The sequence below is a fragment of the Oncorhynchus gorbuscha genome, linkage group LG11, assembly GCF_021184085.1.
Source record: "Oncorhynchus gorbuscha isolate QuinsamMale2020 ecotype Even-year linkage group LG11, OgorEven_v1.0, whole genome shotgun sequence".
Taxonomy (NCBI): domain Eukaryota; kingdom Metazoa; phylum Chordata; class Actinopteri; order Salmoniformes; family Salmonidae; genus Oncorhynchus; species Oncorhynchus gorbuscha.
In genome coordinates, this window is record NC_060183.1 from 4,811,237 (window position 1) to 4,826,637 (window position 15,401).

Sequence of the window (15,401 nt, forward strand, 5' to 3'; positions counted from 1 at the left end):
GTGTCCCAGGTCGGAAATCAGTTCCCTGATTCGAGAGAAGAGAATGAAAACCAGAAGTGGGCCTCCAGGAGCAGGATTGGACAGTCCTGCTATAGGATTGGACAGTCCTGCTATAGGATTGGACAGTCCTGCTATAGGATTGGACAGTCCTGCTATAGGATTGGACAGTCCTGCTATAGGATTGGACAGTCCTGCTATAGGATTGGACAGTCCTGCTATAGGATTGGACAGTCCTGCTATAGGATTGGACAGTCCTGCTATAGGATTGGACAGTCCTGCTATAGGATTGGACAGTCCTGCTATAGGATTGGACAGTCCTGCTATAGGATTGGACAGTCCTGCTATAGGATTGGACAGTCCTGCTATAGGATTGGACAGTCCTGCTATAGGATTGGACAGTCCTGCTATAGGATTGGACAGTCCTGCTATAGGATTGGACAGTCCTGCTATAGGATTGGACAGTCCTGCTATAGGATTGGACAGTCCTGCTATAGGATTGGACAGTCCTGCTATAGGATTGGACAGTCCTGCTATAGGATTGGACAGTCCTGCTATAGGATTGGACAGTCCTGCTATAGGATTGGACAGTCCTGCTATAGGATTGGACAGTCCTGCTATAGGATTGGACAGTCCTGCTATAGGATTGGACAGTCCTGCTATAGGATTGGACAGTCCTGCTATAGGATTGGACAGTCCTGCTATAGGATTGGACAGTCCTGCTATAGGATTGGACAGTCCTGCTATAGGATTGGACAGTCCTGCTATAGGATTGGACAGTCCTGCTATAGGATTGGACAGTCCTGCTATAGGATTGGACAGTCCTGCTATAGGATTGGATTGGATTGGACAGTCCTGCTATAGGATTGGACAGTCCTGCTATAGGATTGGACAGTCCTGCTATAGGATTGGACAGTCCTGCTATAGGATTGGACAGTCCTGCTATAGGATTGGACAGTCCTGCTATAGGATTGGACAGTCCTGCTATAGGATTGGACAGTCCTGCTATAGGATTGGACAGTCCTGCTATAGGATTGGACAGTCCTGCTATAGGATTGGACAGTCCTGCTATAGGATTGGACAGTCCTGCTATAGGATTGGACAGTCCTGCTATAGGATTGGACAGTCCTGCTATAGGATTGGACAGTCCTGCTATAGGATTGGACAGTCCTGCTATAGGATTGGACAGTCCTGCTATAGGATTGGACAGTCCTGCTATAGGATTGGACAGTCCTGCTATAGGATTGGACAGTCCTGCTATAGGATTGGACAGTCCTGCTATAGGATTGGACAGTCCTGCTATAGGATTGGACAGTCCTGCTATAGGATTGGACAGTCCTGCTATAGGATTGGACAGTCCTGCTATAGGATTGGACAGTCCTGCTATAGGATTGGACAGTCCTGCTATAGGATTGGACAGTCCTGCTATAGGATTGGACAGTCCTGCTATAGGATTGGACAGTCCTGCTATAGGATTGGACAGTCCTGCTATAGGATTGGACAGTCCTGCTATAGGATTGGACAGTCCTGCTATAGGATTGGACAGTCCTGCTATAGGATTGGACAGTCCTGCTATAGGATTGGACAGTCCTGCTATAGGATTGGACAGTCCTGCTATAGGATTGGACAGTCCTGCTATAGGATTGGACAGTCCTGCTATAGGATTGGACAGTCCTGCTATAGGATTGGACAGTCCTGCTATAGGATTGGACAGTCCTGCTATAGGATTGGACAGCCCTGCTATAGGATTGGACAGCCCTGCTATAGGATTGGACAGCCCTGCTATAGGATTGGACAGCCCTGCTATAGGATTGGACAGCCCTGCTATAGGATTGGACAGCCCTGCTATAGGATTGGACAGTCCTGCTATAGGATTGGACAGTCCTGCTATAGGATTGGACAGTCCTGCTATAGGATTGGACAGTCCTGCTATAGGATTGGACAGCCCTGCTATAGGATTGGACAGCCCTGCTATAGGATTGGACAGCCCTGCTATAGGATTGGACAGCCCTGCTATAGGATTGGACAGTCCTGCTATAGGATTGGACAGTCCTGCTATAGGATTGGACAGTCCTGCTATAGGATTGGACAGTCCTGCTATAGGATTGGACAGTCCTGCTATAGGATTGGACAGTCCTGCTATAGGATTGGACAGTCCTGCTATAGGATTGGACAGTCCTGCTATAGGATTGGACAGTCCTGCTATAGGATTGGACAGTCCTGCTATAGGATTGGACAGTCCTGCTATAGGATTGGACAGTCCTGCTATAGGATTGGACAGTCCTGCTATAGGATTGGACAGTCCTGCTATAGGATTGGACAGTCCTGCTATAGGATTGGACAGTCCTGCTATAGGATTGGACAGCCCTGCTATAGGACTGGACAGTCCTGCTATAGGACTGGACAGTCCTGCTATAGGATTGGACAGTCCTGCTATAGGATTGGACAGTCCTGCTATAGGATTGGACAGTCCTGCTATAGGATTGGACAGTCCTGCTATAGGATTGGACAGTCCTGCTATAGGACAGTCCTGGACAGTCCTGCTATAGGATTGGACAGTCCTGCTATAGGATTGGACAGTCCTGCTATAGGATTGGACAGTCCTGCTATAGGATTGGACAGTCCTGCTATAGGATTGGACAGTCCTGCTATAGGATTGGACAGTCCTGCTATAGGATCCTGGACAGTCCTGCTATAGGATTGGACAGTCCTGCTATAGGATTGGACAGTCCTGCTATAGGATTGGACAGTCCTGCTATAGGATTGGACAGTCCTGCTATAGGATTGGACAGTCCTGCTATAGGATTGGACAGTCCTGCTATAGGATTGGACAGTCCTGCTATAGGATTGGACAGTCCTGCTATAGGATTGGACAGTCCTGCTATAGGATTGGACAGTCCTGCTATAGGATTGGACAGTCCTGCTATAGGATTGGACAGTCCTGCTATAGGATTGGACAGTCCTGCTATAGGATTGGACAGTCCTGCTATAGGATTGGACAGTCCTGCTATAGGATTGGACAGTCCTGCTATAGGATTGGACAGTCCTGCTATAGGATTGGACAGTCCTGCTATAGGATTGGACAGTCCTGCTATAGGATTGGACAGTCCTGCTATAGGATTGGACAGTCCTGCTATAGGATTGGACAGTCCTGCTATAGGATTGGACAGTCCTGCTATAGGATTGGACAGTCCTGCTATAGGATTGGACAGTCCTGCTATAGGATTGGACAGTCCTGCTATAGGATTGGACAGTCCTGCTATAGGATTGGACAGTCCTGCTATAGGATTGGACAGTCCTGCTATAGGATTGGACAGTCCTGCTATAGGTTGGACAGTCCTGCTATAGGATTGGACAGTCCTGCTATAGGATTGGACAATCCCTGGACAGTCCTGCTATAGGATTGGACAGTCCTGCTATAGGATTGGACAGTCCTGCTATAGGATTGGACAGTCCTGCTATGCCAACACAGCTATTGGACAGTCCTGCTATAGGATTGGACAGTCCTGCTATAGGATTGGACAGCCTGCTAAATAAGAATAGGATTGGACAGTCCTGCTATAGGATTGGACAGTCCTGCTATAGGATTGGACAGCCCTGCTATAGGATTGGACAGTCCTGCTAAAAATTGGACAGTCCTGATCTAGGATTGGACAGTCCTGCTATAGGATTGGACAGTCCTGCTATAGGATTGGACAGTCCTGCTATAGGATTGGACAGTCCTGCTATAGGATTGGACAGTCCTGCTATAGGATTGGACAGTCCTGCTATAGGATTGGACAGTCCTGCTATAGGATTGGACAGTCCTGCTATAGGACTGGACAGTCCTGCTATAGGATTGGACAGTCCTGCTATAGGATTGGACAGCCCTGCTATAGGACTTGGACAGCCCTGCTATAGGAACACTTGGACAGCCCTGCTATAGGATTGGACAGCCCTGCTAGATAACATTGGACAGTCCTGCTATAGGATTGACAGCCCTGCTAGATAACATTGGGGACAGTCCTGCTATAGGATTGGACAGTCCTGCTATAGGATTGGACAGTCCTGCTATAGGATTGGACAGTCCTGCTATAGGATTGGAACAGTCCTGCTATAGGATTGGACCGTCCTGCTATAGGATTGGACCACCTGCTATAGGATTGGACAGTCCTGCATAGGATTGGACAGTCCTGCTATAGGACTTGGACAGTCCTGCTATAGGGTTGGACAGTCCTGCTATAGGGTTGGACAGCCCTGCTATAGGATTGGACAGTCCTGCTATAGGATTGGAACAGTCCTGCTATAGGAGGGACAGCCCTGCTAGGATTGGACAGTCCTGCTAGATAACATTGGACAGTCCTGCTATAGGATTGGACAGTCCTGCTATAGGATTGGACAGTCCTGCTATAGGATTGGACAGTCCTGCTATAACACTATTGGACAGTCCTGCTATAGGGAACACTACCGTCCTGCTATAGGATTGGACAGTCCTGCTATAGGATTGGACCTATGTCCTGCTATAGGATTGGAAACAGTCCTAGCACTATGTAGGGAACACTATTGGACAGTCCTGCTATAGGATTGGACAGTCCTGCTATAGGGTTGGACAGCCCACTATGTAGGATTGGACAGTCCTGTAGGGAACATAGGGTTGGACAGCCCTGCTATAGGATTGGACAGTCCTGCTATAGGATTGGACAGTCCTGCTATAGGATTGGACAGTCCTGCTATAGGATTGGACAGTCCTGCTAGAGGATTGGACAGTCCTGCTATAGGATTGGACAGTCCTGCTATAGGATTGGACAGTCCTGCTATGTCTATGTCGTCAGTGTGACTTTTACCACTTTACCAAATAGAGTTGATCAACACTGCCATCTAGTGGTAAAACCGCGCTAACTGCAGTATCAATCCCTTCTAGAAACCCATGCTTTTATCCAACACTTCTTACAGTGCAACAATGTATGACCCCTGCATAATTAAACCCACAGTCGTTCTCTTGCCAACACAGCTATATATCCACTACTGGTAATTTCCCAGAGACCTCCACACTAGGCTCAGTCAGCAAAATAAGAACAATTTGGTCAGTGCTCATGTTTGTCCTATTTCACACAAGTAAAAGTGTGTATTAATACACGTGTGTGATTTCAAAATGTTTTTTTTTTCATATTCCAATTCCCCCTGAGTCACCGTCAAAAACTGTGTTCCTATTCTTCTCTATGTAGTCCACTATGTAGTCCACTATATAGGGAACACTATGTAGGTAACACTATGTAGGGAACACTATGTAGGGAACACTATGTAGGTAACACTATGTAGGGAACACTATGTAGGTAACACTATGTAGGGAACACTATGTAGGGAACACTATGTAGGTAACACTATGTAGGTAACACTATGTAGGGAACACTATGTAGGTAACACTATGTAGGTAACACTATGTAGGGAACACTATGTACTTCCTGTTGTGGTCCATAAGAAGATGTGGTCTTGGTACTTCATGTTGTGGTCCATAAGAAGATGTGGTCTTGGTATTTCCTGTCTTGGTACTTCCTGTTGTAGTCCATAAGAAGATGTTGTCTTGGTACTTCCTGTTGTAGTCCATAAGAAGATGTTGTCTTGGTACCTCCTGTTGTAGTCCATAGGAAGGATATAAAACACTGTACTCTGGTCCATAACAAGGTGTTGCTGGTAAAACCGGTGTCTGTATATAGCCTCGCTACTTTTATTAGTTAGTTTTAGGGTTAGGGGTTAGTTTTGGGGTTAGGGGTTAGTTGTAGGGTTAGGGGTTAGTTGTAGGGTTAGGGGTTAGGTTTAGGCTTTGGGCTTAGGGGTTAGTTTTAGGGTTAGGGGTTAGGTTTAGGCTTAGGGGTTAGTTTTAGGGTTCGGGGTTAGTTTTAGGCTTAGGGGTTAGTTGTAGGGTTAGGGCTTAGTTTTAGGGTTAGGGGTTAGGTTTAGGCTTAGGTGTTAGTTTTAGGCTTAGTGGTTAGTTTTAGGGTTAGGGGTTAGGTTTAGGCTTAGGGGTTAGTTTTAGGGTTAGGGGTTAGGGTTAGGGTTAGGTTTAGGCTTAGGTGTTAGTTTTAGGCTTAGGGGTTAGTTTTAGGGTTCGGGGTTAGTTTTAGGCATAGGGGTTAGTTGCAGGGTTAGGGGTTCGTTTTAGGGTTAGGGGTTAGGTTTAGGCTTAGGTGTTAGTTTTAGGCTTAGTGGTTAGTTTTAGGCTTAGTGGTTAGTTTTAGGGTTCGGGGTTAGTTGTAGGGTTAGGGGTTAGTTTTAGGGTTAGGGGTTAGTTTTAGGCTTTGGGCTTAGGGGTTAGTTTTAGGGTTCGGGGTTAGTTGTAGGGTTAGGGGTTAGTTTTAGGGTTCGGGGTTAGTTTTAGGCATAGGGGTTAGTTGCAGGGTTAGGGGTTCGTTTTAGGGTTAGGGGTTAGGTTTAGGCTTAGGGGTTAGGTTTAGGCTTAGGTGTTAGTTTTAGGCTTAGGGGTTAGTTTTAGGGTTACGGGTTATGTTTAGGGTTAGGGGTTAGTTTTAGGGTTAGGGGTTAGTTTTAGGGTTAGGGGTAAGTTTTAGGGTTAGGGGTAAGTTTTAGGGTTAGGGGTTAGGGAAAATAGGATTTTGAATGGGAATCATTCGTGTGTGTGTGTGTGTGTGTGTCCAAGACATGCAGAGCCTGGAGCGTCTGTTGAGGGAGGCGGTGTGTAGTGGGCAGCCTCGGACCCACCGGCCCTGGAGGAAGGTTCTGATCATGGTGGAAGGAATCTACAGGTTAGTACACACCTAATTATTCTCTGGGACAGTGGGCAGCTCTCTCTCTCTCTGTCTCTCTGTCTCTCTCTCTCTCTGTCTCTCTGTCTCTCTCTCTCTCTCTGTCTCTCTCTCTGTCTCTCTCTGTCTCTCTCTCTCTCTCTCTCTCTCTCTCTCTCTCTGTCTCTCTCTGTCTCACTCTGTCTCTCTCTCTGTCTCTCTCTCTCTCTCTCTGTCTCTCTCTCTGTCTCTGTCTCTCTGTCTCTCTGTCTCTCTCTCTCTGTGTCTCTGTCTCTCTGTCTGTCTGTCTGTCTGTCTCTCTCTCTCTCTCTCTCTCTCTCTCTCTGTCTCTCTCTATCTCTGTCTCTCTCTCTGTCTCTCTCTCCCAGATGCAGACCACAAAATAATCAATAGTTTAATGAACTGGCAACACACAAAGAGAGAACACAGGTATAAATACACAGGGGATAATGGGGAAGATGGGTGACACCTGGAGGGGGTGGAGACAATCACAAAGACAGGTGAGACAGATCAGGGTGTGACAGTACCTCTAGGGGCACCACCTAACGTCCTACCTGGGTGCACACCTGGTTGACCGGGGTGTCGGCGATGAGGCCTGGGTCCAGGATGTCCCTGGCGGGGATCAAGCGCCTCTCCTTCCGGGCCATAACCCTCCTAGTCAACCAGGTACTGGAACCCCCTGCCCCGGGGTTGAACCTTCAGGAGACGCCTCACCGTTTAAGCTTGTTGGTCGTCGGTGAGACGGGGGAGAGGGATGGGCCTGGAAATGGGAGACAAAGGACTGTGAAACATGGGTTTGACTCTGGATACATGAACGTTGGGGTGTATACAAAGGGGCAACAGAAGGACTGTGAGACATGGGTTTGACTCTGGATACATGAAAGGTGGGGTGTATACAAAAGGGTAGGGGGCAACAGAAGACAAACAGCAGATGGTCTAATGATCTTGGAGATGGGTGGTCTCGGGCTCCGGGGTGGGAGCCGTGGGGTTATAGTGGCGATACAGGGCATCCAGCCTGACGTTCCTGGACCCCGGCCGGTAGGAGAGGGAAAAGTTGAACCAGGTTAACAGCATCTCGCCTGCCTGGAGTTGAGGCGCTTGGCGGTGTGGAGCTCCTCCAGGTTTTTGTGGTCGGGAAGAGAGATAGAGAGATTGGGTATTAGTGGTTATGTAATCAGGGAGATATGGGTATTAGAGGTAATGTAACCAGGGAGACAGAGAAAGATGGTATTATAGATAATGTAACCAGGGAGACAGAGAAAGATGGTATTAGAGGTAATGTAACCAGGGAGACAGAGAAATATGGTATTAGAGGTAATGTAACCAGGGAGACAGAGAAAGATGGTATTAGAGATAATGTAACCAGGGAGACAGAGAAAGATGGTATTAGAGATAATGTAACCAGGGAGACAGAGAAAGATGGTATTAGAGGTAATGTAACCAGGGAGACAGAGAAATATGGTATTAGAGGTAATGTAACCAGGAGACAGAGAAAGATGGTATTAGAGATAATGTAACCAGGGAGACAGAGAAGATGGTATTAGAGATAATGTAACCAGGGAGACAGAGAAAGATGGTATTAGAGGTAATGTAACCAGGGAGACAGAGAAAGATGGTATTAGAGGGAGACAGAGAAAGATGGTATTAGAGGTAATGTAACCAGGGAGACAGAGAAAGATGGTATTAGAGGTAATGTAACCAGGGAGACAGAGAAAGATGGTATTAGAGGTAATGTAACCAGGGAGACAGAGAAAGATGGTATTAGAGATAATGTAACCAGGGAGACAGAGAAGATGGTATTAGAGATAATGTAACCAGGGAGACAGAGAAAGATGGTATTAGAGATAATGTAACCAGGGAGACAGAGAAAGATGGTATTAGAGGTAATGTAACCAGGGAGACAGAGAAAGATGGTATTAGAGATAATGTAACCAGGGAGACAGAGAAAGATGGTATTAGAGATAATGTAACCAGGGAGCCAGAGAAAGATGGTATTAGAGGTAATGTAACCAGGGAGACAGAGAAATATGGTATTAGAGGTAATGTAACCAGGGAGACAGAGAAAGATGGTATTAGAGATAATGTAACCAGGGAGACAGAGAAGATGGTATTAGAGATAATGTAACCAGGGAGACAGAGAAAGATGGTATTAGGGTAATGTAACCAGGAGACAGAGAAATATGGTATTAGAGGGAGACAGAGAAAGATGGTATTAGAGATAATGTAACCAGGGGACAGAGAAAGATGGTATTAGAGGTAATGTAACCAGGGAGACAGAGAAAGATGGTATTAGAGGTAATGTAACCAGGGACAGAGAAAGATGGTATTAGAGATAATGTAACCAGGGGTAGACAGAGAAAGATGGTATTAGAGGTAATGTAACCAGGGAGATAGAGAAAGATGGTATTAGAGGTAATGTAACCAGGAGACAGAGAAAGATGGTATTGGAGGTAATGTAACCAGGAGACAGATAAAGATGGTTTTAGAGGGAGACAGAGAAAGATGGTATTAGAGGTAATGTAACCAGGGAGCCAGAGAAAGATGGTATTAGAGGTAATGTAACCAGGGAGACAGAGAAATATGGTATTAGAGATAATGTAACCAGGAGACAGAGAAAGATGGTATTAGAGATAATGTAACCAGGAGACAGAGAAAGATGGTATTAGAGGTAATGTAACCAGGGAGACAGAGAAAGATGGTATTAGAGATAATGTAACCAGGGAGACAGAGAAAGATGGTATTAGAGATAATGTAACCAGGGAGCCAGAGAAAGATGGTATTAGAGATAATGTAACCAGGGAGACAGAGAAAGATGGTATTAGAGGTAATGTAACCAGGGAGACAGAGAAAGATGGTATTAGAGGGAGACAGAGAAAGATGGTATTAGAGGTAATGTAACCAGGGAGACAGAGAAAGATGGTATTAGAGGTAATGTAACCAGGGAGACAGAGAAAGATGGTATTAGAGATAATGTAACCAGGGAGACAGAGAAAGATGGTATTAGAGATAATGTAACCAGGGAGACAGAGAAAGATGGTATTAGAGATAATGTAACCAGGGAGACAGAGAAAGATGGTATTAGAGATAATGTAACCAGGGAGACAGAGAAGATGGTATTAGAGATAATGTAACCAGGGAGACAGAGAAAGATGGTATTAGAGATAATGTAACCAGGGAGACAGAGAAAGATGGTATTAGAGATAATGTAACCAGGAGCCAGAGAAAGATGGTATTAGAGGGAGACAGAGAAAGATGGTATTAGAGGTAATGTAACCAGGGAGACAGAGAAAGATGGTATTAGAGGTAATGTAACCAGGAGACAGAGAAAGATGGTATTAGAGGTAATGTAACCAGGGGGACAGAGAAAGATGGTATTAGAGATAATGTAACCAGGGAGACAGAGAAGATGGTATTCCTGAGATAATGTAACCAGGGCAGACAGAGAAAGATGGTATTAGAGATAATGTAACCAGGGACAGAGAAAGATGGTATTAGAGATAATGTAACCAGGGAGACAGAGAAAGATGGTATTAGAGATAATGTAACAAGGGAGACAGAGAAAGATGGTATTAGAGATAATGTAACCAGGGAGACAGAGAAAGATGGTATTAGAGATAATGTAACCAGGGAGACAGAGAAAGATGGTATTAGAGATAATGTAACCAGGGAGCCAGAGAAAGATGGTATTAGAGGTAATGTAACCAGGGAGACAGAGAAATATGGTATTAGAGGTAATGTAACCAGGGAGACAGAGAAAGATGGTATTAGAGATAATGTAACCAGGGAGACAGAGAAGATGGTATTAGAGATAATGTAACCAGGGAGACAGAGAAAGATGGTATTAGAGGTAATGTAACCAGGGAGACAGAGAAATATGGTATTAGAGGGAGACAGAGAAAGATGGTATTAGAGATAATGTAACCAGGGAGACAGAGAAAGATGGTATTAGAGGTAATGTAACCAGGGAGACAGAGAAAGATGGTATTAGAGGTAGTGTAACCAGGGAGACAGAGAAAGATGGTATTAGAGATAATGTAACCAGGGAGACAGAGAAATATGGTATTAGAGGTAATGTAACCAGGGAGATAGAGAAAGATGGTATTAGAGGTAATGTAACCAGGGAGACAGAGAAAGATGGTATTGGAGGTAATGTAACCAGGGAGACAGAGAAAGATGGTTTTAGAGGGAGACAGAGAAAGATGGTATTAGAGGTAATGTAACCAGGGAGCCAGAGAAAGATGGTACTAGAGGTAATGTAACCAGGGAGACAGAGAAAGATGGTATTAGAGATAATGTAACCAGGGAGACAGAGAAAGATGGTATTAGAGATAATGTAACCAGGGAGACAGAGAAAGATGGTATTAGAGATAATGTAACCAGGGAGACAGAGAAAGATGGTATTAGAGATAATGTAACCAGGGAGACAGAGAAAGATGGTATTAGAGATAATGTAACCAGGGAGACAGAGAAAGATGGTATTAGAGATAATGTAACCAGGGAGACAGAGAAGATGGTATTAGAGATAATGTAACTCAGTGTATATCTCTGTGCCCTTTTCTAGTATGGAGGGGTCTGTGGTGCGTCTGCCAGACATCGTAGCCCTGAAGAAGAAGTACAAGGCCTACCTGTACCTGGACGAGGCTCACAGTATCGGGGCGGTGGGGCCGACAGGGAGGGGTGTGACAGAACTGTTTGGTCTGGACCCCTCGGACATCGACGTCATGATGGGAACGTTCACCAAGAGTTTCGGGGCTGCAGGAGGATACATCGCTGGGAAAAGGGTAGGTGGGCATTCCTGGGCATTCCTGGGCATTCCTGGGCATCCCTGGTCAATTAGATGGGGTCCTGTGTAGCTCAGTTGGTAGAGCATGGCGCGTGTAACGCCAGGGTAGTGAGTTCGATCCCCGGGACCACCCATACGTAGAATGTATGCACACATGACTGTAAGTCGCTTTGGATAAAAGCGTCTGCTAAATGGCATATATTAGATGAACTTGTCATTAGTCCTGGGTCATGTTCAGCAAGGAGAACATGTCTTGGAATGTTTTTTTTAATGTTTTGAAGCTAACTCCACTCCCCAGATGTGTAGTTAAAGACTAGGATGTGGAGACAGACAGACAGACAGACAGACAGACAGACAGACAGACAGACAGACAGACAGACAGACAGACAGACAGACAGACAGACAGACAGACAGACAGACAGACAGACAGACAGACAGACAGACAGACAGACAGACAGACAGACAGACAGACAGACAGACAGACAGACAGACAGACAGACAGACAGACAGACAGACAGACAGACAGACAGACAGACAGACAGACAGACAGACAGACAGACAGACAGACAGACAGACAGACAGACAGACAGACAGACAGACAGACAGACAGACAGACAGACAGACAGACAGACAGACAGACAGTTAGACAGACAGACGACAGACAGACTAGACAGACAGACAGACAGACAGACAGACAGACAGACAGACAGACAGACAGACAGACAGACAGACAGACAGACAGACAGACAGACAGACAGACAGACAGACAGACAGGTACAGACAGACAGACAGACAGACAGACAGACAGACAGACAGACAGACAGACAGACAGACAGACAGACAGACAGACAGACAGACAGACAGACAGACAGACAGACAGACAGACAGACAGACAGACAGACAGACAGACAGACAGACAGACAGACAGACAGACAGACAGGCCTAACTCCAGTCCACAGATGTGGGCTGGATTTCGGTCATGTTCCTAGTTGAATTCAGTCGGAGCAAAACCCCTTCAAGGCCCTAAAGCAGAGATAGTTACCCAGCCCTAGCTAGAACCAGATGTCTGCATGTTTCAGGGTTCATTTACCCCCCAGGGCTGACAAAACTGATCCTGTCAACCACTAGCTGAATGAATCTACTGTTGACGTTTAGGAACAATGAGCATGACAGGCATCACGCTTTGGGGCGGCAGGTGGTTAGATTGAGGGGACGGCAGGTAGCCTAGTGGTTAGAGTGTAGGGACGGTAGGTACTCTAGTGGTTAGAGTGTAGGGACGGTAGGTAGCCTAGTGGTTAGAGTGTAGGGACGGTAGGTAGCCTAGTGGTTAGAGTGTAGGGACGGTAGGTAGCCTAGTGGTTAGAGTGTGGGGACGGTAGGTAGCCTAGTGGTTAGAGTGTAGGGATGGTAGGTAGCCTAGTGGTTAGAGTGTAGGGATGGTAGGTAGCCTAGTGGTTAGAGTGTAGGGACGGTAGGTAGCCTAGTGGTTAGAGTGTAGGGATGGTAGGTAGCCTAGTGGTTAGAGTGTAGGGACGGCAGGTAGCCTAGTGGTTAGAGTGTAGGGATGGTAGGTAGCCTAGTGGTTAGAGTGTAGGGACGGCAGGTAGCCTAGTGGTTAGAGTGTAGGGATGGTAGGTAGCCTAGTGGTTAGAGTGTAGGGACGGCAGGTAGCCTAGTGGTTAGAGCGTAGGGACGGTAGGTAGCCTAGTGGTTAGAGTGTGGGGACGGCAGGTAGCCTAGTGGTTAGAGTGTAGGGACGGCAGGTAGCCTAGTGGTTAGAGTGTGGGGACGGTAGGTAGACTAGTGGTTAGAGTGTAGGGACGGTAGGTAGACTAGTGGTTAGAGTGTAGGGACGGTAGGTAGCCTAGTGGTTAGAGTGTAGGGACGGTAGGTAGCCTAGTGGTTAGAGTGTAGGGACGGCAGGTAGCCTAGTGGTTAGAGTGTAGGGACGGTAGGTAGCCTAGTGGTTAGAGTGTAGGGACGGTAGGTAGCCTAGTGGTTAGAGTGTGGGGACGGCAGGTAGCCTAGTGGTTAGAGTGTAGGGACGGTAGGTAGCCTAGTGGTTAGAGTGTAGGGACGGTAGGTAGCCTAGTGGTTAGAGTGTAGGGACGGTAGGTAGCCTAGTGGTTAGAGTGTGGGGACGGCAGGTAGCCTAGTGGTTAGAGTGTAGGGACGGCAGGTAGCCTAGTGGTTAGAGTGTAGGGACGGTAGGTAGCCTAGTGGTTAGAGTGTAGGGACGGCAGGTAGCCTAGTGGTTAGAGCGTAGGGACGGCAGGTAGCCTAGTGGTTAGAGTGTAGGGACGGTAGGTAGCCTAGTGGTTAGAGTGTAGGGACGGCAGGTAGCCTAGTGGTTAGAGTGTAGGGACGGTAGGTAGCCTAGTGGTTAGAGTGTAGGGACGGCAGGTAGCCTAGTGGTTAGAGTGTAGGGACGGTAGGTAGCCTAGTGGTTAGAGTGTAGGGACGGCAGGTAGCCTAGTGGTTAGAGTGTAGGGACGGTAGGTAACCTAGTGGTTAGAGTGTAGGGACGGCAGGTAGCCTAGTGGTTAGAGTGTAGGGACGGTAGGTAGCCTAGTGGTTAGAGTGTAGGGACGGCAGGTAGCCTAGTGGTTAGAGTGTAGGGACGGCAGGTAGCCTAGTGGTTAGAGTGTAGGGACGGCAGGTAGCCTAGTGGTTAGAGTGTAGGGGCGGTAGGTAGCCTAGTGGTTAGAGTGTAGGGGCGGCAGGTAGCCTAGTGGTTAGAGTGTAGGGATGGCAGGTAGCCTAGTGGTTAGAGTGTAGGGGCGGCAGGTAGCCTAGTGGTTAGAGTGTGGGGACGGTAGGTAGCCTAGTGGTTAGAGTGTGGGGACGGTAGGTAGCCTAGTGGTTAGAGTGTGGGGACGGTAGGTAGACTAGTGGTTAGAGTGTAGGGACGGCAGGTAGCCTAGTGGTTAGAGTGTAGGGACGGCAGGTAGCCTAGTGGTTAGAGTGTAGGGACGGTAGGTAGCCTAGTGGTTAGAGTGTAGGGGCGGCAGGTAGCCTAGTGGTTAGAGTGTAGGGGCGGCAGGTAGCCTAGTGGTTAGAGTGTAGGGATGGCAGGTAGCCTAGTGGTTAGAGTGTAGGGGCGGCAGGTAGCCTAGTGGTTAGAGTGTGGGGACGGTAGGTAGCCTAGTGGTTAGAGTGTGGGGACGGTAGGTAGCCTAGTGGTTAGAGTGTGGGGACGGTAGGTAGACTAGTGGTTAGAGTGTAGGGACGGCAGGTAGCCTAGTGGTTAGAGCGTAGGGATGGTAGGTAGCCTAGTGGTTAGAGTGTGGGGGCGGCAGGTAGCCTAGTGGTTAGAGTGTAGGGATGGCAGGTAGCCTAGTGGTTAGAGAGTAGGGACGGTAGGTAGCCTAGTGGTTAGTGTAGGGATGGCAGGTAGCCTAGTGGTTAGAGTGTAGGGGCGGTAGGTAGCCTAGTGGTTAGTGTAGGGATGGCAGGTAGCCTAGTGGTTAGAGTGTAGGGACGGTAGGTAGCCTAGTGGTTAGTGTAGGGATGGCAGGTAGCCTAGTGGTTAGAGTGTAGGGATGGCAGGTAGCCTAGTGGTTAGAGTGTTGAACTTGTAACCGAAAGGTTGCAAGATCTAATCCCCGAGCTGACAAGGTAAAAATCTGTCATTCTGCCCCTGAACAAGGCAGTTAACTCACTGTTCCTAGGCCATCATTGAAAATATGAATTTGTTCTTAACTGACTTGCCTAGTAAAATAAAGGTAAAAAATAAAAAACTTCTGCCTCACTACAACACGGTCTCTTTACAGTTAGTTGCTGCACTGGTATCCCAAATGTCTTCCTGTTGTATTCAGTCTTCAGATGGCTGAGGAACTGTGACAGAAATGGTTTTCAGGCTCACGTTGTGTCACAAGAGC

The 15,401-nt window shown here is 47.1% G+C and overlaps 1 protein-coding gene across 1 annotated transcript in view; it reads left to right on the top strand.

Annotated features, from left to right (window-relative positions):
* sptlc3 (serine palmitoyltransferase, long chain base subunit 3) overlaps window positions 1-15,401 on the top strand; it is a 95,878-nt gene that overhangs the window by 53,033 nt on the left and 27,444 nt on the right. The window contains exons 8-9 of the mRNA XM_046368432.1: window positions 6,632-6,737; window positions 11,299-11,518. Coding sequence (XP_046224388.1) covers window positions 6,632-6,737; window positions 11,299-11,518 — 326 coding nt within the window. The remainder of the gene's footprint in view (window positions 1-6,631; window positions 6,738-11,298; window positions 11,519-15,401) is intronic.